This window comes from Oncorhynchus mykiss, chromosome 13 (assembly GCF_057628025.1).
Source record: "Oncorhynchus mykiss isolate SJ-2025 chromosome 13, ASM5762802v1, whole genome shotgun sequence".
Classification (NCBI taxonomy): Eukaryota; Metazoa; Chordata; class Actinopteri; order Salmoniformes; family Salmonidae; genus Oncorhynchus; species Oncorhynchus mykiss.
The window spans coordinates 35945326-35965639 of NC_143034.1; the positions used below are offsets into that span (position 1 = coordinate 35945326).

Consider the following 20314-nt stretch of genomic DNA (forward strand, 5'->3'; position numbering starts at 1 on the left):
TAGAGCTGAGATCCCAATACCCATGTAAACATAGCTTACTGACTGATCAATGAGGTCAGATCCCAATACCCATGTAAACATAGCTCACTGACTGATCAATGAGGTTAGATCCCAATACCCATGCAAACATAGCTTACTGACAGATCAATAAGGTCAGATCCCAATACCCATGTAAACATAGCTTACTGACAGATCAATAAGGTCAGATCCCAATACCCATGTATTGCGATAGAAGAATGTGGAAAGACCCACCTCATTGGTTAATATTCCCTGTAGTAGAAACATCTGTTGGGTTGGTAGAATGTGGAAAGACCCACCTCATTGGTTAATATTCCCTGTAGTAGAAACATCAGTTGGGTTGGTAGAATGTGGAAAGACCCACCTCATTGGTTAATATTCACTGTAGTAGAAACATCTGTTGGGTTGGTAGAATGTGGAAAGACCCACCTCATTGGTTAATATTCCCTGTAGTAGAAACATCTGTTGGGTTGGTAGAATGTGGAAAGACCCACCTCATTGGTTAATATTCACTGTAGTAGAAACATCTGTTGGGTTGGTAGAATGTAGAAGTAGGTTTTAAATTCATACTTATTACAAATCTGCAGATGTCTGACTATTATGTTATTATTTAATGAAAGAAATGTAAAAATTCACTTTTTGTCAAAATAAAATACTTTCACCTGCGTTAACCACTCCAGTCAACAGATGGCGATGTGCGTCTTTCAGGCGATGCTATCAGTGTGACGTATGAGCTTGGAAAGTCTATACATTCTAGTTATCACTAGTTGTGCAATTTAAATGTTTAAATATGAAATGTAATTTTAGCTTCTAAATGAGAGAATTGTTTTCAATAAGTAAACTGGGCTCAATCAGTGGCCACTCCCAAGTGAACAGACATTGGTTGAGAACCATGAAACACGCCCTTCTCTGCCCCACTACAAAAGCCCATTGACGGAAGTCAACCTCATGTTCCTGATGAGGTGTACATATGTTTAAAAGGGCTAATTTCAACCCTGGAGATGACGATCACCACGCTGGAAGGATGCATTTCGACTACACCAGCCAGAATATAGTACGAGCTGCGTTGAGGCAACTTGGTAAGAACTTTGAACTCTTATTCACTGAAGAAGAAGTGACACATCCTAGACGTAGAGTTATCAGCTGCAGCTGTAAACATACAGGAAATGACAGACAATCTCCTGAGAACGACAGGGTACAACGTATCCGTTCTATGAAACCACGACCAGGCAGATTCTACAAGGGACGAGGGCGATCTCTGCTGGGCAAGCCAGTCTTCCATTGTCGATCCGTCATGACACAGGCACAAGAATGTCAATATACTTTTATAATATTCTACAGGAAGGCCGTCCAGACCAGGTGATTTCCCTGCTTTCATAGATAAAATGGCGTCTCTAACCTCCTCTTCTGTTATAGTCCAGTCCAGGTCCTCTACCTGGCTATCTGATAATCTAGGTAATTCTATGCCAGACAAAGAAGTGTCCATATATATGGGGCTGAACAGGAGGATGTATATACATCTTCATAATAACATTAAAACACGCTGTCAATCTCTTTGGATGAGGTCAACATCTTAGTGTCCTTCTCAATGGCTGGAGTTACGTTCCAAGTGTTCTGCATTTCTAGTTGTCTTGCTAGTAGCCTGCCTGTCTTCTCACCTCTCTCATTAAACTGGTTCTAGGTCTAAACAGAGCATATTCTTCCTTTTTGTTCTACATTTCCTGCATCTGAAATGTGAATTTGCAGGCAGTTTTGAAATGTGCGATCTGTGAAATGTCCAAATCCCTTTCTAGACCACATCTCTGTTTCTAGTCTTTTCAACTGCTTCAGACCTTCTCTCTTCTTTCTGCATGTCATTTTCCCAATAATACACCAGAGCCATAATACATGGTGTAGAGGTTCCCACACTGTGTTATTTCCCCTCTAATACACCAGAGCCATAATACATGTTATAGTGGTTCCCACACTGTGTTATTTCCCCTCTAATACACCAGAGCCCACCGTAATACATGCTTTAAAGGTTTCCCACACTGTGGAAATCCTTTCAGTTGAGCCCATCTGCTTGTGACTGGATAAATATCTCATCTTGTAATAGCATGGTGTTGAGTCTAAATATAACCTTCCTCTGATAGTGACTGGATAAATATCTCATCTTGTAATAGCATGGTGTTGAGTCTAAATCTCCTCACACTTTCGGAGTTTATATCAACATGTAAGTCTACTAGTACACACCTGACTGCAGGACATTAAGGAAAATGTCTCATTGGGCCAGCTGATGGGCCCTGGGCAAATCTCTTGTACTGGAAGTACTCTGACATGACTTCCTCTGGTGTAATCATGCCTTAGTCAAGAGTTCCTTGTAAAAGGCAACCAGACTCCTCAACTCCTCCTGACCATACTGACTGAAGGCCTCTCTGACTAAGATCCACACAGAGACATGCATTTTGTAGTCGGTTTAATAATACTTGTGAAAACTGACTGGTGATTGAGGGATCTAGTATAGATTAAAGGTACTAGGAAATTTTATCATGTGGAGGTTTCATTCAGGTCTCTGTTTAAGAGAATACACACTGGAGAGAAGCCTTACCACTGTTCCCAATGTGGAATGATGTTTACCCAGTTAGGGAGCCTGAGAACACATGAGAATACACACTGGAGAGAAGCCTTACCACTGTTCCCAATGTGGAATGGCGTTTACCCAGCTAGGGAGCCTGCAGATGCATGAGAGGGGGGACACAGGGGAAAAGCTTTTCCAATGTTCCTATTGTGGAAAGAGTGTTGGCCTGGTAGGAAACCTGAACAAGCATAAGAGGACACACACAGGAAAGAAGACGTACCACTGCTCCCACTGTGTAGAGAGATTTACCCGGTTAAGGTACCTGAAAGAGCATGAAAGAATACATACAAATACACAGGAGGAGAAGACATACCCCTGCTCTAATTGTGGAAAGACATTTTCCCAGGACCTGAAAACATGAGAGAATAGAGAGGCTGTGTTCTACTTGTGTTTTTGACTGAGAATGTGTGTTTTTGTTTGGGCTGTCAGACTCAAGATAACTTTGTGTAATGTTAGTGCACTATTTTTTTAAATTGCGATTAATCGCATTGTCTGAAAGGGTTAAAAATACACTGAAAACATCCAAAATACATACTATATACCGCTAAAATCTACAATGCCATGTTGACGTGGAGGTTAAATAAAGTGTGCTTTATCAATGTAACATATTTTGACACGTCCACTTTGGGGCGCTGTAGAGTCATAATATTCATAACAACTACAGGTCAAACAGGGAAATGGTTCACATCGTTTTTCCACCATACATTTTTCCCACATGGCTGTGTTTTGTTTAGGCTCACCCTGGTGTGACGTTTTAATAACCATGTAAATCTCTCTAAGACAAGGTGACTGAGGGTACACCGTGTGTTGTGAATGTATTGTAATGTTTTTAATATTGTATAACTGCCTTTATTTTGCTGGACCCCAGGAAGAGTAGCTGCTGCCTTGGCAGGAACTAATGGGGATCCTTTATTCACGGATTTGAAAATGGTATTTAGCATCAAAGTAGACGACATGCAAGACTACAAATAATAATAAACTTCTTCCATTAAGCATGATAGAGGTCACTGTATTCTTGGGGACATTCAATGCTGCAGAAATTTGAGTGTTGGCAGAGTTTTCTACCGTTGGCAGTTTTGTACAGTCATGTGATATGTGGTATAGAAAAATCCATTCTTAGGAGAGGACATGGTAGACACTATACTGTGTGTCTGCAGGTGTCTATCTGGTCAAAACCACTGATACAGGTGCCCCTCCACCCTCTGGTGGAATGGATCATGTCTACAGAGAAACCTAGATTTGAATACTTAGATTTGTGTGTATATGTTGTGAAATGGTTAGATATTACTTGTTAGATATTACTGCACCGTCGGAGCTAGAAACACAAGCATTTCACTACACCCGCAATAACATCTGCTAAACACGTGTATGTGACCAATATAATGTGATTTTGATTTGATTTGAAATAAACGTCCTATTTATCAAATGTGCTTTTGGCTGGGGTCAAAATGACTCCAAAGGATTTGAATTTGTTAAAAGTCTATATTGATACAGAAACACTAAACCATTATTTAGATTTATTAAGAACAAGTTGATTGACAAAGTCATGAACATTTTGAAGAATTGAATGAACCACATTTTGGCAATGATAAAAGACATGCCTCTGGGGTCAAAATGATCCATGTCAGAAGTATGGTTCAATGCAAATGTGGGTGTAAAGTTTGTTTTAAAATCTCACTCATTAAACACGAATAAATCAACACATGCTTCTCTGTGAACGACTTAATCTAATATGAAACTTTTATTCAATAAATGAAAAATGTACTTTTGGTTCCTCAACTGCGTTGCCCACTCCAGTCAGCAGATGGCGATGTGCGTCTTTTAGGTTCAGGCTACGCTGCCAGTGTGACGAATAATCTAGTGGACGGGACGCTCCTTCAAGAACAACAGCTCGTCAGACACCTCGGTAGCTTTCTAGCAAACACAGCAACAACATTCACTCTCTTTACACTGTTTTAGTGTACATTAGTCAATGTGTATTAAACACACTTCTGTCGTATGTACTTGTTGGCCCATTTAATTATATATTTACGTTGTTTGTCAGCTAGCTGGTTTGCTAAGTTAGCTTAGAACTAGGCTAGTCGCTAATGCTAACTAGCTAACATCCCCGACCATGAGTTCACTAAACTACTCTCCTCCTGATAAAGAAGAGGTCTGCTGGACGGAGAAAGAAGGTCTTGTGAAAGAGGAGGAGGAAGAGAAGGATGTCACACTACAAAAACAAGTAGAGGGTGAGACTCTTACGGTGAAAGAAGAAGAGAAAGACGTTTCAGTGAAAGAAGAGGAAGACGCGTTCAGAGTGAAAGAGGAGGAGGATGTTACAGTAAAAGAAGAGGAGGCTGAGAAAGAGGGTGCAGTTTTTGGAGAGGAGGAGGAGGAGATGACTGTCACATTGGAGGAAGAAGAGGATGTTGAAGATCTAGTTAACACCAGTAAGTACCGTCTCTTCAGTCGTTGAACCAATATGCAGTAAAGATGTTCTACACTTTAATGTTGTTCTGTAGGAATGGCTGAAGCTACACTGTAACGTGTAGAACATCAAGAGTGGACTATCAACAAAACGTTAACAATTGATCAAATGCATCCAATGACAAAATCTCATATTAGATTAGCCCAAGATCTACTCTTAAAGTGGCAATCAGCAGTTGTTACATCCATTTTTGGACTTATACATGAATGACATGTACCCATTGTATCTTTAAGAAATCACTTATAAATGCCCGATGAGCTTAGTTCAACTGTCGTACCCCATCAGAACCCAAAATATAAGCGTTTTGTTTTACTGCAATGATTGTCAGTAAATATAAACAAACACTGTATATCCTCAAAACATGGCTAAATCTATAATGTTGATATCATGGATTGTTGCATTTCTCCAGCCCCATCCCTCAGTTTTTTGCTAAAACGGGCATGAAGTACGCTTTGTTATTGTTTCTAATAGAGGTCGACCGATTGTGATTTTTCAACGCCGATACCGATTATTGGAGGACCAAAAAAAAGCTGATACCGGTTAATCGGACGATTTAAATGTTTTATTGTTATATATATTTATATACACACAAAAATGTGTAATATTGACATTTGCCACAATACTGAATGAACAATGAACACTTTTATTTTAACTTAATATAATCCATAAATAAAATAAATTTAGTCTCAAATGACAGGAGAACATATGTTGACAGGAAGCAGCAGCTTTCATGGGTCTTCAATATTCCCAGTTCAGAAGTTTTAGGTTGTAGTGCCGAAAGCAGAGCTTGTCTGCATGTTCCCCTGTCAGTCAGCTCCTCTACTTATCATAAATGTTCCCCACCTCACTGAACACTCTCTCTGCTTGGGACCGAAGAAGGTGGGGGACAGAGAAACTTGTTTGCCAGTGGAGCGAGTGATTAAAGTCTATCCTCATTCTGCTTCCACCGCTCCAAAAGCAAGCCGCTCTTTCTGTCAATGACAGGCTCTGTGAGGTAACGCTCAAACTCAATTTCAAAACTGCACTGGACTTCAGCCCTGCCCTCTTGGCTTCCAAGGATTCTAGCGTAGAGGCTGTCCACCAGACTGGGTGGCTGATCTACCTGGTCTTCAGCCCTGCCCTCTTTGTTTCCAAGGATTCTAGCGTAGAGGCTGTCCACCAGACTGGGTGGCTGATCTACCTGGTCTTCAGCCCTGCCCTCTTTGTTTCCAAGGATTCTAGCGTAGAGGCTGTCCACCAGACTGGGTGTCTGATCTACTTGCACTCTTTGCTTTTTTGCACCTCTTCTTCCTCCTCTTCCTCCTCCTCTTCACTTGTCCCTTCTGCTGTGCCTCTGGGATTTGGTTTCCTTAGTAGGTCAGACTCCTCCTTCAGCCACTCTTTTGCTTTCTCTAGTGCTGTCCCTGAGCTGAAGGCATAGCTCTTGTAACGTGGATCCAGGACAGTTGCCAGCACCAGGCACTTTGTCTCCTCGGCCTTGGAGAACCTCCTTGTCAGACTGTCCAACATGGTGTTCCGTAAAGTTTTGATGCCTTGAGTAGAAGAACCCTCCTGCTGCAGCATCAGCTTCAGCACCGACACACTGGGGATGCTTCATGCTGCTGTAGATTTGGAGTGGCTTATCTCCAGTGTCACCTCCTCCATAGGTGCCAGAGTCTCAATTAGGTTAGAGACAATGTCCCATTGTGCAGCAGACAAACTGCTGATGTGTCCGTATTCACCTGCATACACATTCAGTGCATGCCTCTGTTCAAACATCCTCTGCAACATGTGTACTGTTGAGTTCCAGCGAGTTTGAACTGCTTGGATGATGCTGTGTTTGGGAAGGCCAAGCTCTTTCTGAATGGCCCTCAGCCTCTGTTTGGCCAGTACAGAGTGGTCAAAGTGAGTTGCACAGCTCTTCAACATGGCAATAATGTCTAGCACAGCTGTCTGACTGGATAGGCCATCATTGATTACAAGCTGTAGGATGTGTGCACTGTAGCTGAAGTCTGGAAGCTCTGCCAGTCTCATACCTTTCACCATGTTTGCCCCACTGTCCCTGAGGACCAGCACTACACGTTCTGTGTGGATTTCACAGTATTCCAACATGGTCAAAAACATCTCTCTGATGTAGTTTCCTGTGTGTGATCCAATCATAGTCTTGACATTCAGCACAACCTGCTTTCTTGTCTAGACATTGTCAATGAAATGTCCCGTAAGGTTCATCAGGGACTCTAGTGCCTGACCAGCAGTCAGTTGTGAATGCCATGTGTGGAGCGTTCACTGGTGCCACCAGATTCTTCACTTTCATCACAACTCTTTCATGTGTTTTATCTAGCATTTCGGTGCGAAATATATTTTTAATCTTTGATCCTGTACCGGGATTCAGCAAGAGTAATCAGCCGCTGAAAACCAACGTCAGACACCACTGTGAATGGCTGATTGTCAGTTGCAATCATCTCAATAATTGCTACATCCATCTTCTTGGCCCTTGGGTCTTTGTCCTGCCATTTTGCTTGTTTATTAAAAAGTTGTAAGATTGTAGCCTGCGATGTCCCTGTATCACTTTTTCATTGTAAACAATTTGCGTTTGCTTTTTTCATTATTGCTTCCTTATGGGCTTCTGGGTGGGTGTTCTTAAGGTGATTCCACAGGTTGGTGGTATGTTTTGATTTAGCTGTTGCTGACACCATGCTTACATCTTTATCACAAATAAGACACACACATACACACACACACACACACACACAGCTCTGAAGTGACAACGATACTGAAGAGTCTGCTTAGGAGACAAATACTCTCAACTGTTTGAATAAAAATTGAGTTTAAGTTACCTGTGATGAATGTTGAAAACAAAAACTGTAATTTATATATGCAGGAAATCCTATTTTAATAATGGGCATGGTAAGAATTGACTACCAAAGTGCGAGTCATAATTCCCATGACACCTTCTAGCAAAATCTGAAAAGCGGTTCCTTCATTCAATTATTCCATAGGATATTTTTAGATTCAATTAAAATAAGGTCTGTGTTTCGTGTAGGCTTACACCACCTTGCCAATTTGATAACTGTGTAGATATCCATAGGACAAGGTAACTGATCAATATAAGCGAAGATAAAACTATTTGTAGAGTGGATTGATGAAAATGTGTTGACAAACGTTACCTTATCCTAGTGAGATTTACATGGGTATCAAAACGTCGAGGCGGTTTAAGCCTGAACGAAACACAGACCTTATTTGAAGTAGATCAAGACATTCTCTATGGAAGACATGAACGGTAAAATAACGACGGAACCCCTTTCAAGTTCAGCCGCATATTATTATAGGAATTATGACGCGTCGACTATTTCTCTCTAAACCATATACCTTTGACCATTACGAACCTGCTGCTTCCTACCACCGCCCAGTCAGACTGCTATATCAAATCATAGACTTAACTATATATAATAAACACACAAATACAAGCCTTAAGTCATTATGGTCAAGTCCGGAAACTATCATTTCGAAAACAAAACCTTTATTCTATCAGTGAAATACGGAACCGTTCAGTATTTTATCTAACGAGTGGCATCCATAAGTCTAAATATTGTTGTTACATTGCAAAACCTTCAATGTTATGTCATAATTATGTACAATTCTGGCAAATTAATTCGCAACGAGCCAGGCGGCCCAAACTGTTGCATATACCCTGACTCTGTTGCACAGAATGCAAGAGAAGTGACACAATTTCCCTAGTTAAAATAAATTCATGTTAGCAGGCAATATTAACTAAATATGCAGGTTTAAAAATATATACTTGTGTATTGATTTTAAGAAAGGCGTTGATGTTTATGGTTAGGTACACATTGATGCAAGTGTAATGGATGTGAAACAGCTAGCTTAGTTAGCGGTGGGGCGCGCTAAATAGTGTTTCAATCGGTGACGTCACTTGCTCTGAGACCTTGAAGTAGTGGTTCCCCTTGCTCTGCAAGGGCCGCGGCTTTTGTGGAGCGATGGGTAACGATGCTTCGTGGGTGACTGTTGTTGATGTGTGCAGAGGGTCCCTGGTTCGCGCCCAGGTATGGGCGAGGGGACGGTCTAAAGTTATACTGTTACACAATGACACTGCTTTTTTCGCAAAATGCTTTTGTTAAATCATCAACCGTTTGAAAAGTAGGCTGTGATTCAATGATAAATTACCAGGCACCGCATCGATTATATGCAACGCAGGACAAGCTAGATGAACTAGTAATATCATCAACCATGTGTAGTTAACTAGTGATTGTTAAGATTGATTGTTTTTTATAAGATAAGTTTAATGCTAGCTAGCAGCTTTACCTTGGCTCCTTGCTGCATTCGCATAACAGGTAGTCAGCCTGCCACGCAGTCTCCTCGTGGAGTGCAATGTAATCGGCCACAATCTGTGTCCAAAAATGCCGATCGCCGATTGTTATGAAAACTTTAAATCGGCCCAAATTAATCGTCCATTCCCATTTAATCGGTCGACCTCTAGTCTGCACAGTGCAATATCAACCCTGAACATGTCGGACTGTTTTTCTCCACTACATCACTGTATTCCTGACGTAAGCTCTGGACCATTACACCGGATAATCACAGCTAGCTAGCTGCTACCGAGTGGACCAGCCCCGAAGCTAGCCTTGAGCCAGGCCCATCTCCCGGCCTGCTCACTGGACCCTATGATCACTCAGCTACACAGCTCATGCCTCCCGGACTCTTCACTAAGATGACTACATCACCGGATTCCTGCTGTAAGCTCTGGACCTTTGCACCGGAGTGGCTATAGTGGCTAACGCCCTTGTCCCGAAGCTAGCACCAGTTAGCCTCGAGTCAGGTGCATCTCCCGGCTAGCAAACAAAATGACTCCAGCTACAATACCTCTTTTGCCAGTGGCCTGGACCATTTGTCGACACGGAACCCCGCCGATCCATCACGTCTGGTCTGCCGACATAATTCTGTCCGATGTGCCCTAAACCGGCCTTTGCCGGACGTCGGTGATGCCCTGGTCCTGACGCTAGCACCAGTTAGCCTCGAGCCAGGCGCATCTCCCGGCTAGCGTAGTAAAGACTACCTAAGGGCTTCCCTGTTTCATATTCCTGTTCACTGGACCCTATGATCACTTGGCTACATAGCTGATGCCTGCTGGACTGTTCATTAATCACAGTACTCCATTTTGTTTATTTTGTTTATCTGGTGGCCCCAGCCTCGAACTCAGGCCCTGTGTGTAGTTAACTGACCCTCTCTGCCCATTCATCGCCATTTTACCTGTTGTTGTCTTAGCTTGCTCTCCCAATCAACACCTGTGATTGCTTTGTACCTCACTTTACATCTCTCTCCAATGTAAATATACGTTGTATATTGTTTAGGGTAGTTATCATTGTTATATTTTACTGCGGAGCCCCTAGTCCCACTCAACATGCCTCAGAGAGCTCTTTTGTCCCACCTCCCACACATGTGGGATCATAACTAGTGCCTCCAGAGATGCAACCTCTCTTATCGTCACTCAGTGCCTAGGTTTACCTCCACTGTACCTGCACCCTACCATACCCATGTCTGTACATTATGCCTTGAATTTATCCTACCACGTCAATAAATCTGCTCCTTTTATTCTCTGTTCACAACGCACTAGACAACCAGTTCTGATAGTCTTTAGCCGTACCCTCATCCTACTCCTCTGTTCCTCGGGTGATGTAGAGGTTAACCCAGGCCCTGTGTATCCCCAGGCACTCTCATTTGTTGACATTTGTAACTGTAAAAGCCTTGGTTTCATGCATGTTAACATCAGAAGCCTCCTCCCTAAGTTTGTTTTACTCACTGCTTTAGCAACCTTGATGTCCTTGCCGTGTCTGAATCCTGGCTTTGGAAGGCCACCAAAAATTCTGAAATGTCCATCCCTAACTACAACATTTTCCATCAAGATAAAACTGCCAAAGGGGGAGGAGTTGCAATCTACTGCAGAGATGGTCTGCATAGTTCTGTCATACTTTCCAGGTCTATGCCCAAACAGTTTTAGGTTCTAATTTTAAAAATGTATCTCTCCAGAAATAAGTCTTGCACTGTTTCCGCCTGTTACTAACCCCCCTCAGCTCCCAGCTGTGGCCTGGACACCATATGTGAATAGATGCCATCAATCTCATAAATATTATCAAGGAACCCACCAGGTACAACCCTAAATCTGTAAACATGGGCACCCTCATAGATATCCTGACCAACTTGCCCTCCAAATACACCTATGCTGTTTTCAATCAGGATCTCGGCGATCACTGCCTCATTGTCTACATCCGTTATGGGTTCGCGGTCAAACAACCACCCCTCATCACTGTTAAACGCTCCCTAAAACACTTCTGCGAGCAGGCCTTTCTAATCGACCTGGTCCGGGTATCCTGGAAGGATATTGACCTCATCCCGTCAGTAGAGGATGCCTGGTTGTTCTTTTAAAAGTAATTTCCTCACCAACTTAAATAAGCATGCCCCTTTCAAAAAATGTAGAACTAAGAACAGATATAGCCATTGGTTCACTCCAGACGTGACTGTCCTTGACCAGCACAAATACATCCTGTGGCGTACTGCACTAGTGTCGAATTGTCCCCGCAATATGCAACTTTTCAGAGAAGTCAGGAACCAATACACACAGTCCGTTAGGAAAGCAAAGGCTAGCTTTTTCAAACAGAAATGTGCGTCCTGTAGCTCTAACTCCAAAAAGTTTTGGGACACTAAAGTCCATGGAGAATAAGAGCACCTCCTCCCAGCTGCCCACTGCACTGAGGCTAGGAAACTATGTCACCACCGATAATTCCACAATAATCGAGAATTTCATTAAGCATTTCTGTACGGTTGATTATGCCACACCCCCCGCAGCTAGTTAACCAAGCCTCCCCAGCTTCTCCTTCACCCAAATCCAGATAGCTGATGTTCTGAAAGAGCTGCAAAACCTGGAGCCGTACAAATCAGCTGGGCTAGTCAGTCTGGACTAAAGTTATCCGCCGCCATTGTTGCAACCCCTATTACTAGTCTGTTCAACCGCTCTTTCATATCGTCCGAGATTCCTAAAGATTGGAAAGCTTCTGCAGTCATCCCACTCTTCAAAGGGGGTGACACTCAAGACCCAAACTGTTTTAGACCTATATCCATTCTGTCCAGCCTTTCTAAAGTCTTCGAAAGCCAAGTTAACTTCTCTAGGGTATGTGGGATGGTAGCGTCCCACCTCATCAACAGCCAGTGAAACTGCAGGGTGCCAAATTCAAACAACAGAAATCCCATAATTTAAACAAGTATTTTACGCCATTTTAAAGATACACTTGTTGTAAATCCAGCCAAAGTGTCCGATTTCAAAAAGACGAAAGCACACCAAACGATTATGTTAGGTATGAGCCAAGTCACAGAAAAAGACAGCCATTTTTCCTGCCAAAGAGAGCAGTAACAAAAAGCAGAAATAGAGAGAAAATTAATCACTAACCTTTGATGACCTTCATCAGATGACACTCATAGGACTTCATATTACAGAATACATGTATGTTTTGTTCTGTAATTTATATCCAAAACTCTGAGTTTAGGCGGGACGCTACTGTCTCACTTGGCAAAAAGCCTGAGAAAATGCAGATCGCAAAATTAATTACTTTGAAAATTACTATAAAATGAAACTTTCATTAAATCACATATGAAAGATACCAAATTAAAGCTACACTGGTTGTGAATCCAGCCAACATGTCAGAATTCAAATAGGCTTTTCGGCGAAAGCATACGATGCTATTATCTGAGGATAGTACCATTGTAAACAAAGAGAGATAAGCATATTCAACCCTGCAGGCGCGACACAAAACGCAGAAATAAAAATATAATTCATGACTTTGACAAGCTTCTGTTGTTGGCACTCCAATATGTCCCATAAATATCACAAATGGTCCTTTTGTTCGATTAATTCCGTCATTATATATCCAAAATGTCAATTTATTTGGCGCGTTGTTGAGACTGTTGACATCAGTGGAAGCGGAAGGAACTGCAAGCATGTCCCTTAAAAATCTGGATGGTTTGTCCTCGGAGTTTCGCCTGCTAAATAAGTTCTGTTATACTCACAGACATGATGCAAACAGTTTTAGAAACTTCAGAGTGTTTTATATCCAAATCCACTAATAAAATGCATATCTTATCTTCTGGGTAGCTGGCAGTTTAATTTGGGCATGCTTTTCATCCACAATTCTGAATGCTGCCCCCTACCCTAGAGAAGTTAACAAACAGATCACTGACCATTTCGAATCCCACCGTACCTTCTCCGCTGTGCAATCTGGTTTCCGAGCTGGTCACGGGTGCACCTCATCCACACTCAAGGTACTAAACGATATAACCGCCATCGATAAAAGACAGTACTGTGCAGCCGTCTTCATCAACCTGGCCTGTTGTCCGGACCTCTGGGAGTCTCTATGGGGGTACCACAGGGTTCAATTCTCGGGCCGTCTCTTTTCTGTATATATCAACGATGTCGCTCTTGCTTTTCTGTATACATCTGGCCCTTCTTTGGACAGTGTTAACAAACCCCCAAATGAGCTTCAATGCCATACAACACTCCTTCTGTGGCCTCCAACTGCTCTTAAACGCTAGTAAAACTAAATGCATGCTCTTCAACCGATGGCTGCCCGCACCCGCCCGCCCGACTAGCATCACTACTCTGGACGGTTCTGACTTAGAATACGTGCACAACTACAAATACCTAGGTGTCTGGATAGACTGTAAACTCTCCTTCCAGACTCATATTAAGCATCTCCAATCCAAAATTAATTCTAGAATCGGCTTCCTATTTCGCAACAAAGCCTCCTTCACTCACGCTGCCAAACATACCCTCGTAAAACTGACTATCCTACCGATTCTTGACTTCTGTGATATCATTTACAAAATAGCCTCCAACTCTACAGGAAACTGGATGCAGTCTATCACAGTGCCATCCGTTTTTTTACCAAAAGCTCATATACCACCCACCACTGCGACCTGTATACTCTTGTCGGCTGGCCCTCGCTACATATTCGTCACCAAACCCACTGGCTCCAGATAATCTATATGTCTTTGCTATGTAAAGCTCTGCCTTAACTCAGCTCACTGGTCACCATAGCAACACCCACCCATATCACGCGCTCCAGCAGGTATTTTCTTTGGCCTTCTTTCCTTACAGTTCTCTGCTGCCAATGGCTGGAACAAATTGCAAAAATCGCTGAAGTTGGAGACTTATATCTCCCTCACTAACTTTAAGCATCAGCTATCTGAGCAGCTTACCGCTCGCTGCAGCTGTACACAGCCCATCTGTAAATAGCCCATCCAACTAGCTACCTCATCCCCATTTTTTTGTGACTTTTTTCTCTTTTGCACACCAGTATTTCTACTTGCACATCATCATCTGCACATCTATCACTCCAGTGTTCATTTCCAAATTTGTAATTACTTCGCTACTATGGCCTATTTATTGCCGTGCCTCCTTACTCCATTTGCACACACTGTATATAGACTTTTCTATTTTGTTATTGACTGTACGTTTGTTTATCCCACGTGTAACTCTGTTTTTTTGTCGCACTACTTTGATTTATCTTGGCCAGGTTGCAGTTGTAAATGAGAACTTGTTCTCAACTGGCCTACATGGTTAAGTAACGGTGAAAACTAAATTTAATTAAATATACATTTAAAAAATCATAACTTTATTGACAACACCCAATTGGATACTGTTATTAACGTGGTTCTTAATACGGTAGCAAACATTATATTAAGCAGGACATTCAAGCGAGCCTTACAATTATAATCCAAAGTAGTGTGAAATGCACTTGTAAGCTTCCTGGAAATGGAGGTTACTTCCCTGAGTTTTCCCCCATTCACATTCAGAATACATTGTGAGAAACTAAAATCTTTGCTCACCATTTTTGCTCTAATCAGATATAGTACATCCATAACTATCGGTTTCCTCATTAGCAGGGAGGAGTTTCTACAACCAAATTGCATGTGCATCGACCTCGTGCCGTAATTTTAGGAAACACAGAAAGGGGCCTATATTGGAGACCAAAAGTCGTCAGGCACACTGCTTAGAGTTTCTACAACATGAATAACTTATTTCTAGCCTACAATCATCGATGTTACTACTAATGTGAAAACAAGACAAAATATGATTATTGTTGCTCATTTTAAGACAATTGTCAAATAACTTTAACAGTCATTACAGACGTCAATTGCTGTACAACATCATGGCTACGCTGTTGGCATCACCTGTTACAGTGGACTTCTGCTGTTGTGGGCCTTTAATCATCTGTCTGACTTTGTTGTTTACACAGGAGAGATACTTCACTATCGTGGATCCTCTGGGGAGCCTCAACAACCTCATGATGCTGAACAGGCAGAGAAGAGTCTCTCCAGATCAGAACACCTCAATAAACACCTGCAGAGATCCACAGGGAAGAGAACTCACTACTGCTCTGACTGCGGGAAGAGATTCACCTCATCAGGCATAAAAATTCATCAGAGAACACACACAGGAGAGAAACCTTTTTGCTGTGTTCAATGTGGGAAGAGTTTTGGTCAATCTGGCCATCTGACAGTGCACCAGAGAACACACACAGGAGAGAAACCTTATAGCTGTGGTCAATGTGGGAAGAGTTTTTCAACATCTGGCTCTCTGACGCTGCACCAGAGCACACACACAGGAGAGAAACCTTATAGCTGTGGTCAATGTGGGAAGAGTTTTGGTAGATCTTGCTATCTGACTCAACACCAAAAGACACACACAGGAGAAAAACCTTATAGCTGTGGTCAATGTGGGAAGAGTTTTGGTCAATCTTGCCATCTGACTCAACACCAGAAGACACACACAGGAGAGAAATCTTATAGTTGTGGTCAATGTGGGATGAGTTTTCTTCGATCTGGAGAGTTGACAGTGCACCAGAGAATACACACAGGAGAAAAACCTTATAGCTGTGATCAATGTGGGAAGAGTTTTGCTGCATCTAGAACTCTGACTCAACACCAGAGAACCCACACAGGAGAGAAACCGTTTAGCTGTGGTCAATGTGGGAAGAGATGTTCAACATCTGGTCATCTGACTGTACACCAGAGAATACACACAGGCGAGAAACCTTATAGCTGTGATCAATGTGGGAAGAGATGTTCAACATCTGGCCATCTGACTGTACACCAGAGAACACACACAGGAGAGAAACCTTATAGCTGTGATCAATGTGGGAAGAGTTTTGGTCAATCTGGAGAGCTGACAGTGCACCAGAGAACACACACAGGAGAGAAACCTTACAGCTGTGATCAATGTGGGAAGAGTTTTGCTGCTTCGAGAACTCTGACTCAACACCAGAGATTACACACAGGAGAGAAATCATATAGATGTGGTCAATGTGGGAAGAAATGTACAACATCTGGCTCTCTGACTGTACACCAGAGAACACACACAGGAGAGAATCCTTATAGCTGTGATCAATGTGGGAAGAAATGTACTACATCTGGCTCTCTGACTGTACACCAGAGAACACACACAGGAGAGAATCCTTATAGCTGTGATCAATGTGGGAAGAAATGTACTACATCTGGCTCTCTGACTGTACACCAGAGAACACACACAGGAGAGAAACCTTATAGCTGTGATCAATGTGGGAAGAGTTTTACTACATCTGGCAATCTGACTGTACACCAGAGAACACACACAGGAGAGAAACCTTACACCTGTGGTCAATGTGGGAAGAGTTTTGCTCTATCTAAAACTTTGACTCAACACCAGAGAATACACACAGGAGAGAAATCTTATAGCTGTGATAAATGTGAGAAGACTTTTGGTCAATCTTGCCATCTGGTATCACACCAGAGAACACACACAGGAGAGAAACCTTATAGCTGTGGTCAATGTGGGAAGAGTTTTGGTCAATCTTGCCATCTGGTATCACACCAGAGAACACACACAGGAGAGAAACCTTATGGCTGTGCTCAATGTGGGAAGAGTTTTACTACATCTGGCTCGCTGACTCTACACCAGAGAACGCACACAGGAGTAAAATCTCATAGCTGTGATCAGTGTGACAAGAAATACTCTGATAAAAGATCTCTGATCAAACATCAGAAAATACATACATGAAGGAGTTTTTTCATGATATCAATTAATTAATGTCATATAGTAGAATGTTTTTAACATTGTAGTAGGAGTATTTTAAGGAATTTCACAATATAGAACCCTAAACGTTTGCCCCATTTAATTGATTTCAGCCTTAGGAAAAATCCAGGCTCTTGAAAGTGTACTATTTATGTGATTTAACAAAAAAGTGACTAACACAAAAATAGCTGTGTTACACTTACCATGTTGGTGACCCACTTGAATCAAAATGCAACCCTTCAAAATGTGGCGAGCTGTTTTCTACAAATGTTCCTCTAACCATTACTTCCAGATTCCGTGTGGTTTTTGAGCTGTTAGTTTTAACAGGACGTGCAACCTCATCTCCCTCCTCTCGGCACAATTGATTTCAACATGATATCGATGAGTGATGACAAATAAGTGTTGTGTTCCTTTGTTTAGCGACCCCTAAATTGAAATGCATCACTCCAAAATGTAGCTGACTGTCTTCTGCAGGTTGTCCTCTAACCAGTGAGGTAAAAGATATCTCCCATTTCCATGTTTTTTTTTTGTTGTGTCAGTACAACCTGATTTCCCCCTTTATCGATATCAGTGATTTATTGCTACTTGTCAAAACAACAGCGTTTCTGGTGCTTGTGCAGTTTATAAGGTGCTTGTTTTAAAAATTACAAGTAATATGATTATTGTGGCAGATGTTTGTGTAAATAGCACATTTTATGTTTAGGTTTTCAATTGATCCCTAACTGTTTCTGCATATTGGTTATTGATTTGGACATGTTAAAACTGTGTTTTGACATTGGGGCTATCCCACCTAATAAAATGTCATTGAAAATAAGACTATGCAACTAAATATTTCATATTTACATTTCATGTAACATTTAGTAATCATAATTATGTAACCAACTGACCATTTTTGGTACAATTATATTGACCCACTTTTAGAATATCAGGGTTAATTCTCAGATGTGCCAACTCAAATGTACTAGAGCATGGCATTGGGGACTGGGCCCCGATCCAACAACATGCCTATCTAGTGAACCCTGAAAAGAGAGAGAAGCTCTGCGGTGAGGTGGAAAGTGACTACGGATATTGCAGGAGTTTCCTCTTGAAATCAGACATGTCCGTGGTAAGGACAACTTGGATGCTGATTGTCTCAAAGGTGGGCAGTCAAAAATATTTGTGTTTTGCGTTTAGCCAGTGCGTTGCCATGGATCACAATTTATTTTGACTGCACGTTTTTTTGTATTGGGGATGAGTTTTGTTTGGGCTCGTTCCAAGGGGATGAGAATTCTAGAAGCTAGTGAGTTTTAGGAAGACGAGAGTTCTAGAAGCTAGTGGGAAAACAATAGTTTTTTTCCACCTATTTTTAATTGTTGACAGTAGATACCATGTTTAAATTGGTAAAGGTGAATCATTGTAGTTGATTATAATGTGAAATGTAAATTGTTTTCTGTTGGTGGTGAGCAAATTTATCCAACAAAAATCTAGGATATATTTGTTGTCTTAAGGGGGAAGGTGTTACAGGCTTTTGTTTTTCAATTTATGTTTTGAGGTTGGACTTTTGCCCGTGTAGCTTGTTAGCATGTTGGAAGAACCGATTGGTGTCACCTCGTTAGTCAGTATGTGTTACACCTGTCCATCTCGTTAGTGGGAAGGTGTTTCACCTGAGTTGGTCCAGGTTCTATTTAAAAGTGTCTGGCCCAGGGCTCCAGTTGTCTTGATAGATGTGGAGAGTCAACACCTTTTTGGTTTGCTTCCCGTCTTTAAGTTTGGTGTGGGTTTTTCTTTTGTTTGCCTCTTCTTGGGTAGATTTAGTGGGTCTCATGGTGGGTGTCTTTTAGGTCCCAGTTGTTACCAGTCAATTTTTAATCGATGTCACCGTAGTGTCTTTCAGAGCCCCTCCTAAAAAACAAGTTATGTTTTGGGTGGATGTAGCATCATATTGTTAATATTTTAATCAATGGCATTTCCTTTGCAAAGCTCATTCGTCTTTCAGTTTTTTAATTTTTTTATCCTCAATATTTCTGTTTATTTTCATAGTTTTTTCCTGTGAAGCCATTGTGTTGCATCCATGTCTGAAATGTGCTGTATAAATAAAGCTTGATTTGATTTGAACATATTGAAAAACAAATTAACCCATTGACTGACTAATCAACAGACTCTTGGTCCCTCTTAGTATGAAAATCAGTATCAATCCCACCTTCCCAGGCTACTGAAGGTGTGGTGGTGTGGTAAACACCACCCCTGGCTCTACCAGGGGCTTGAGGTGGTCTCCCACAGCTCTGCTTATGTCATGTTCTGTGGCCTTGCTTTTCCATTTCTTGACTGCCCCTGCAACACAAAAACACATTTAGTCATATTATATAAAACACTCAAAGTAATGGATATGGAGCATCTATGGTCTCAGTTACACCTGGCACCTAAATGTGACTTCTGTCATCTGATCACTCCAAGCTGCATTAGGTTCAGATCTCCCAGGATTTGCCTTTGACATAGTCTGGACACAGACAGGCCACTGAAATGCATAAGTAATGTAAAGAGATGGGATGTTTCTAACTAAATGCTTGTGTTCCTAGCTCCAACAGTGCAGTAATATCTAACTAAATGCTTGTGTTCATAGCTCCAACAGTGCAGTAATATCTAACAATTTCACAACAAATACCTAATACACACAAATCTAAGTAAAGGAATAAGAATATATAAATATATGGACGAGCGATGTCAGAGCGGCATAGACAGACACAGTAGAATAGGATAGAATACGGTATATACATATGAGATGAGTAATACAGAGACTAAGATACAGTAGAATAGGATAGAATACATATATACATATGAGATGAGTAATACAGAGACTAAGATACAGTAGAATAGGATAGAATACAGTATTTACATATGAGATGAGTAATGCATAGACTAAGATACAGTAGAATAGGATAGAATACATATATACATATGAGATGAGTAATGAGTATGTAAACATGCAGGAGATCCATGAAGGAAAGATAGTGATGGTGCTCAGTGATGTTGTTGCAAATGGTGGGTAACAACCAATTTCGGCATTTTTTAAATAATTTTACCCCTGTTTTTTCTCCACATTTTCGATATTGTGATGTCTACAGTGCTGTTGGCTGTT

At 41.6% G+C, this 20314-nt stretch overlaps 1 protein-coding gene across 1 annotated transcript; it reads left to right on the top strand.

The window, feature by feature from the left end:
* Nucleotides 1–3001: 3001 nt before the first annotated feature.
* On the top strand, nt 3002–19309 carry LOC118938434 (uncharacterized). Its single transcript, XM_036942374.2, has 2 exons — nt 3002–5067; nt 15386–19309. Exons 1-2 carry the CDS (start codon nt 4749–4751, stop codon nt 17182–17184), a joined length of 2118 nt encoding a protein of 705 aa, XP_036798269.2. The 5' UTR covers nt 3002–4748; the 3' UTR covers nt 17185–19309.
* The last annotated feature ends 1005 nt before the right edge of the window (nt 19310–20314 follow it).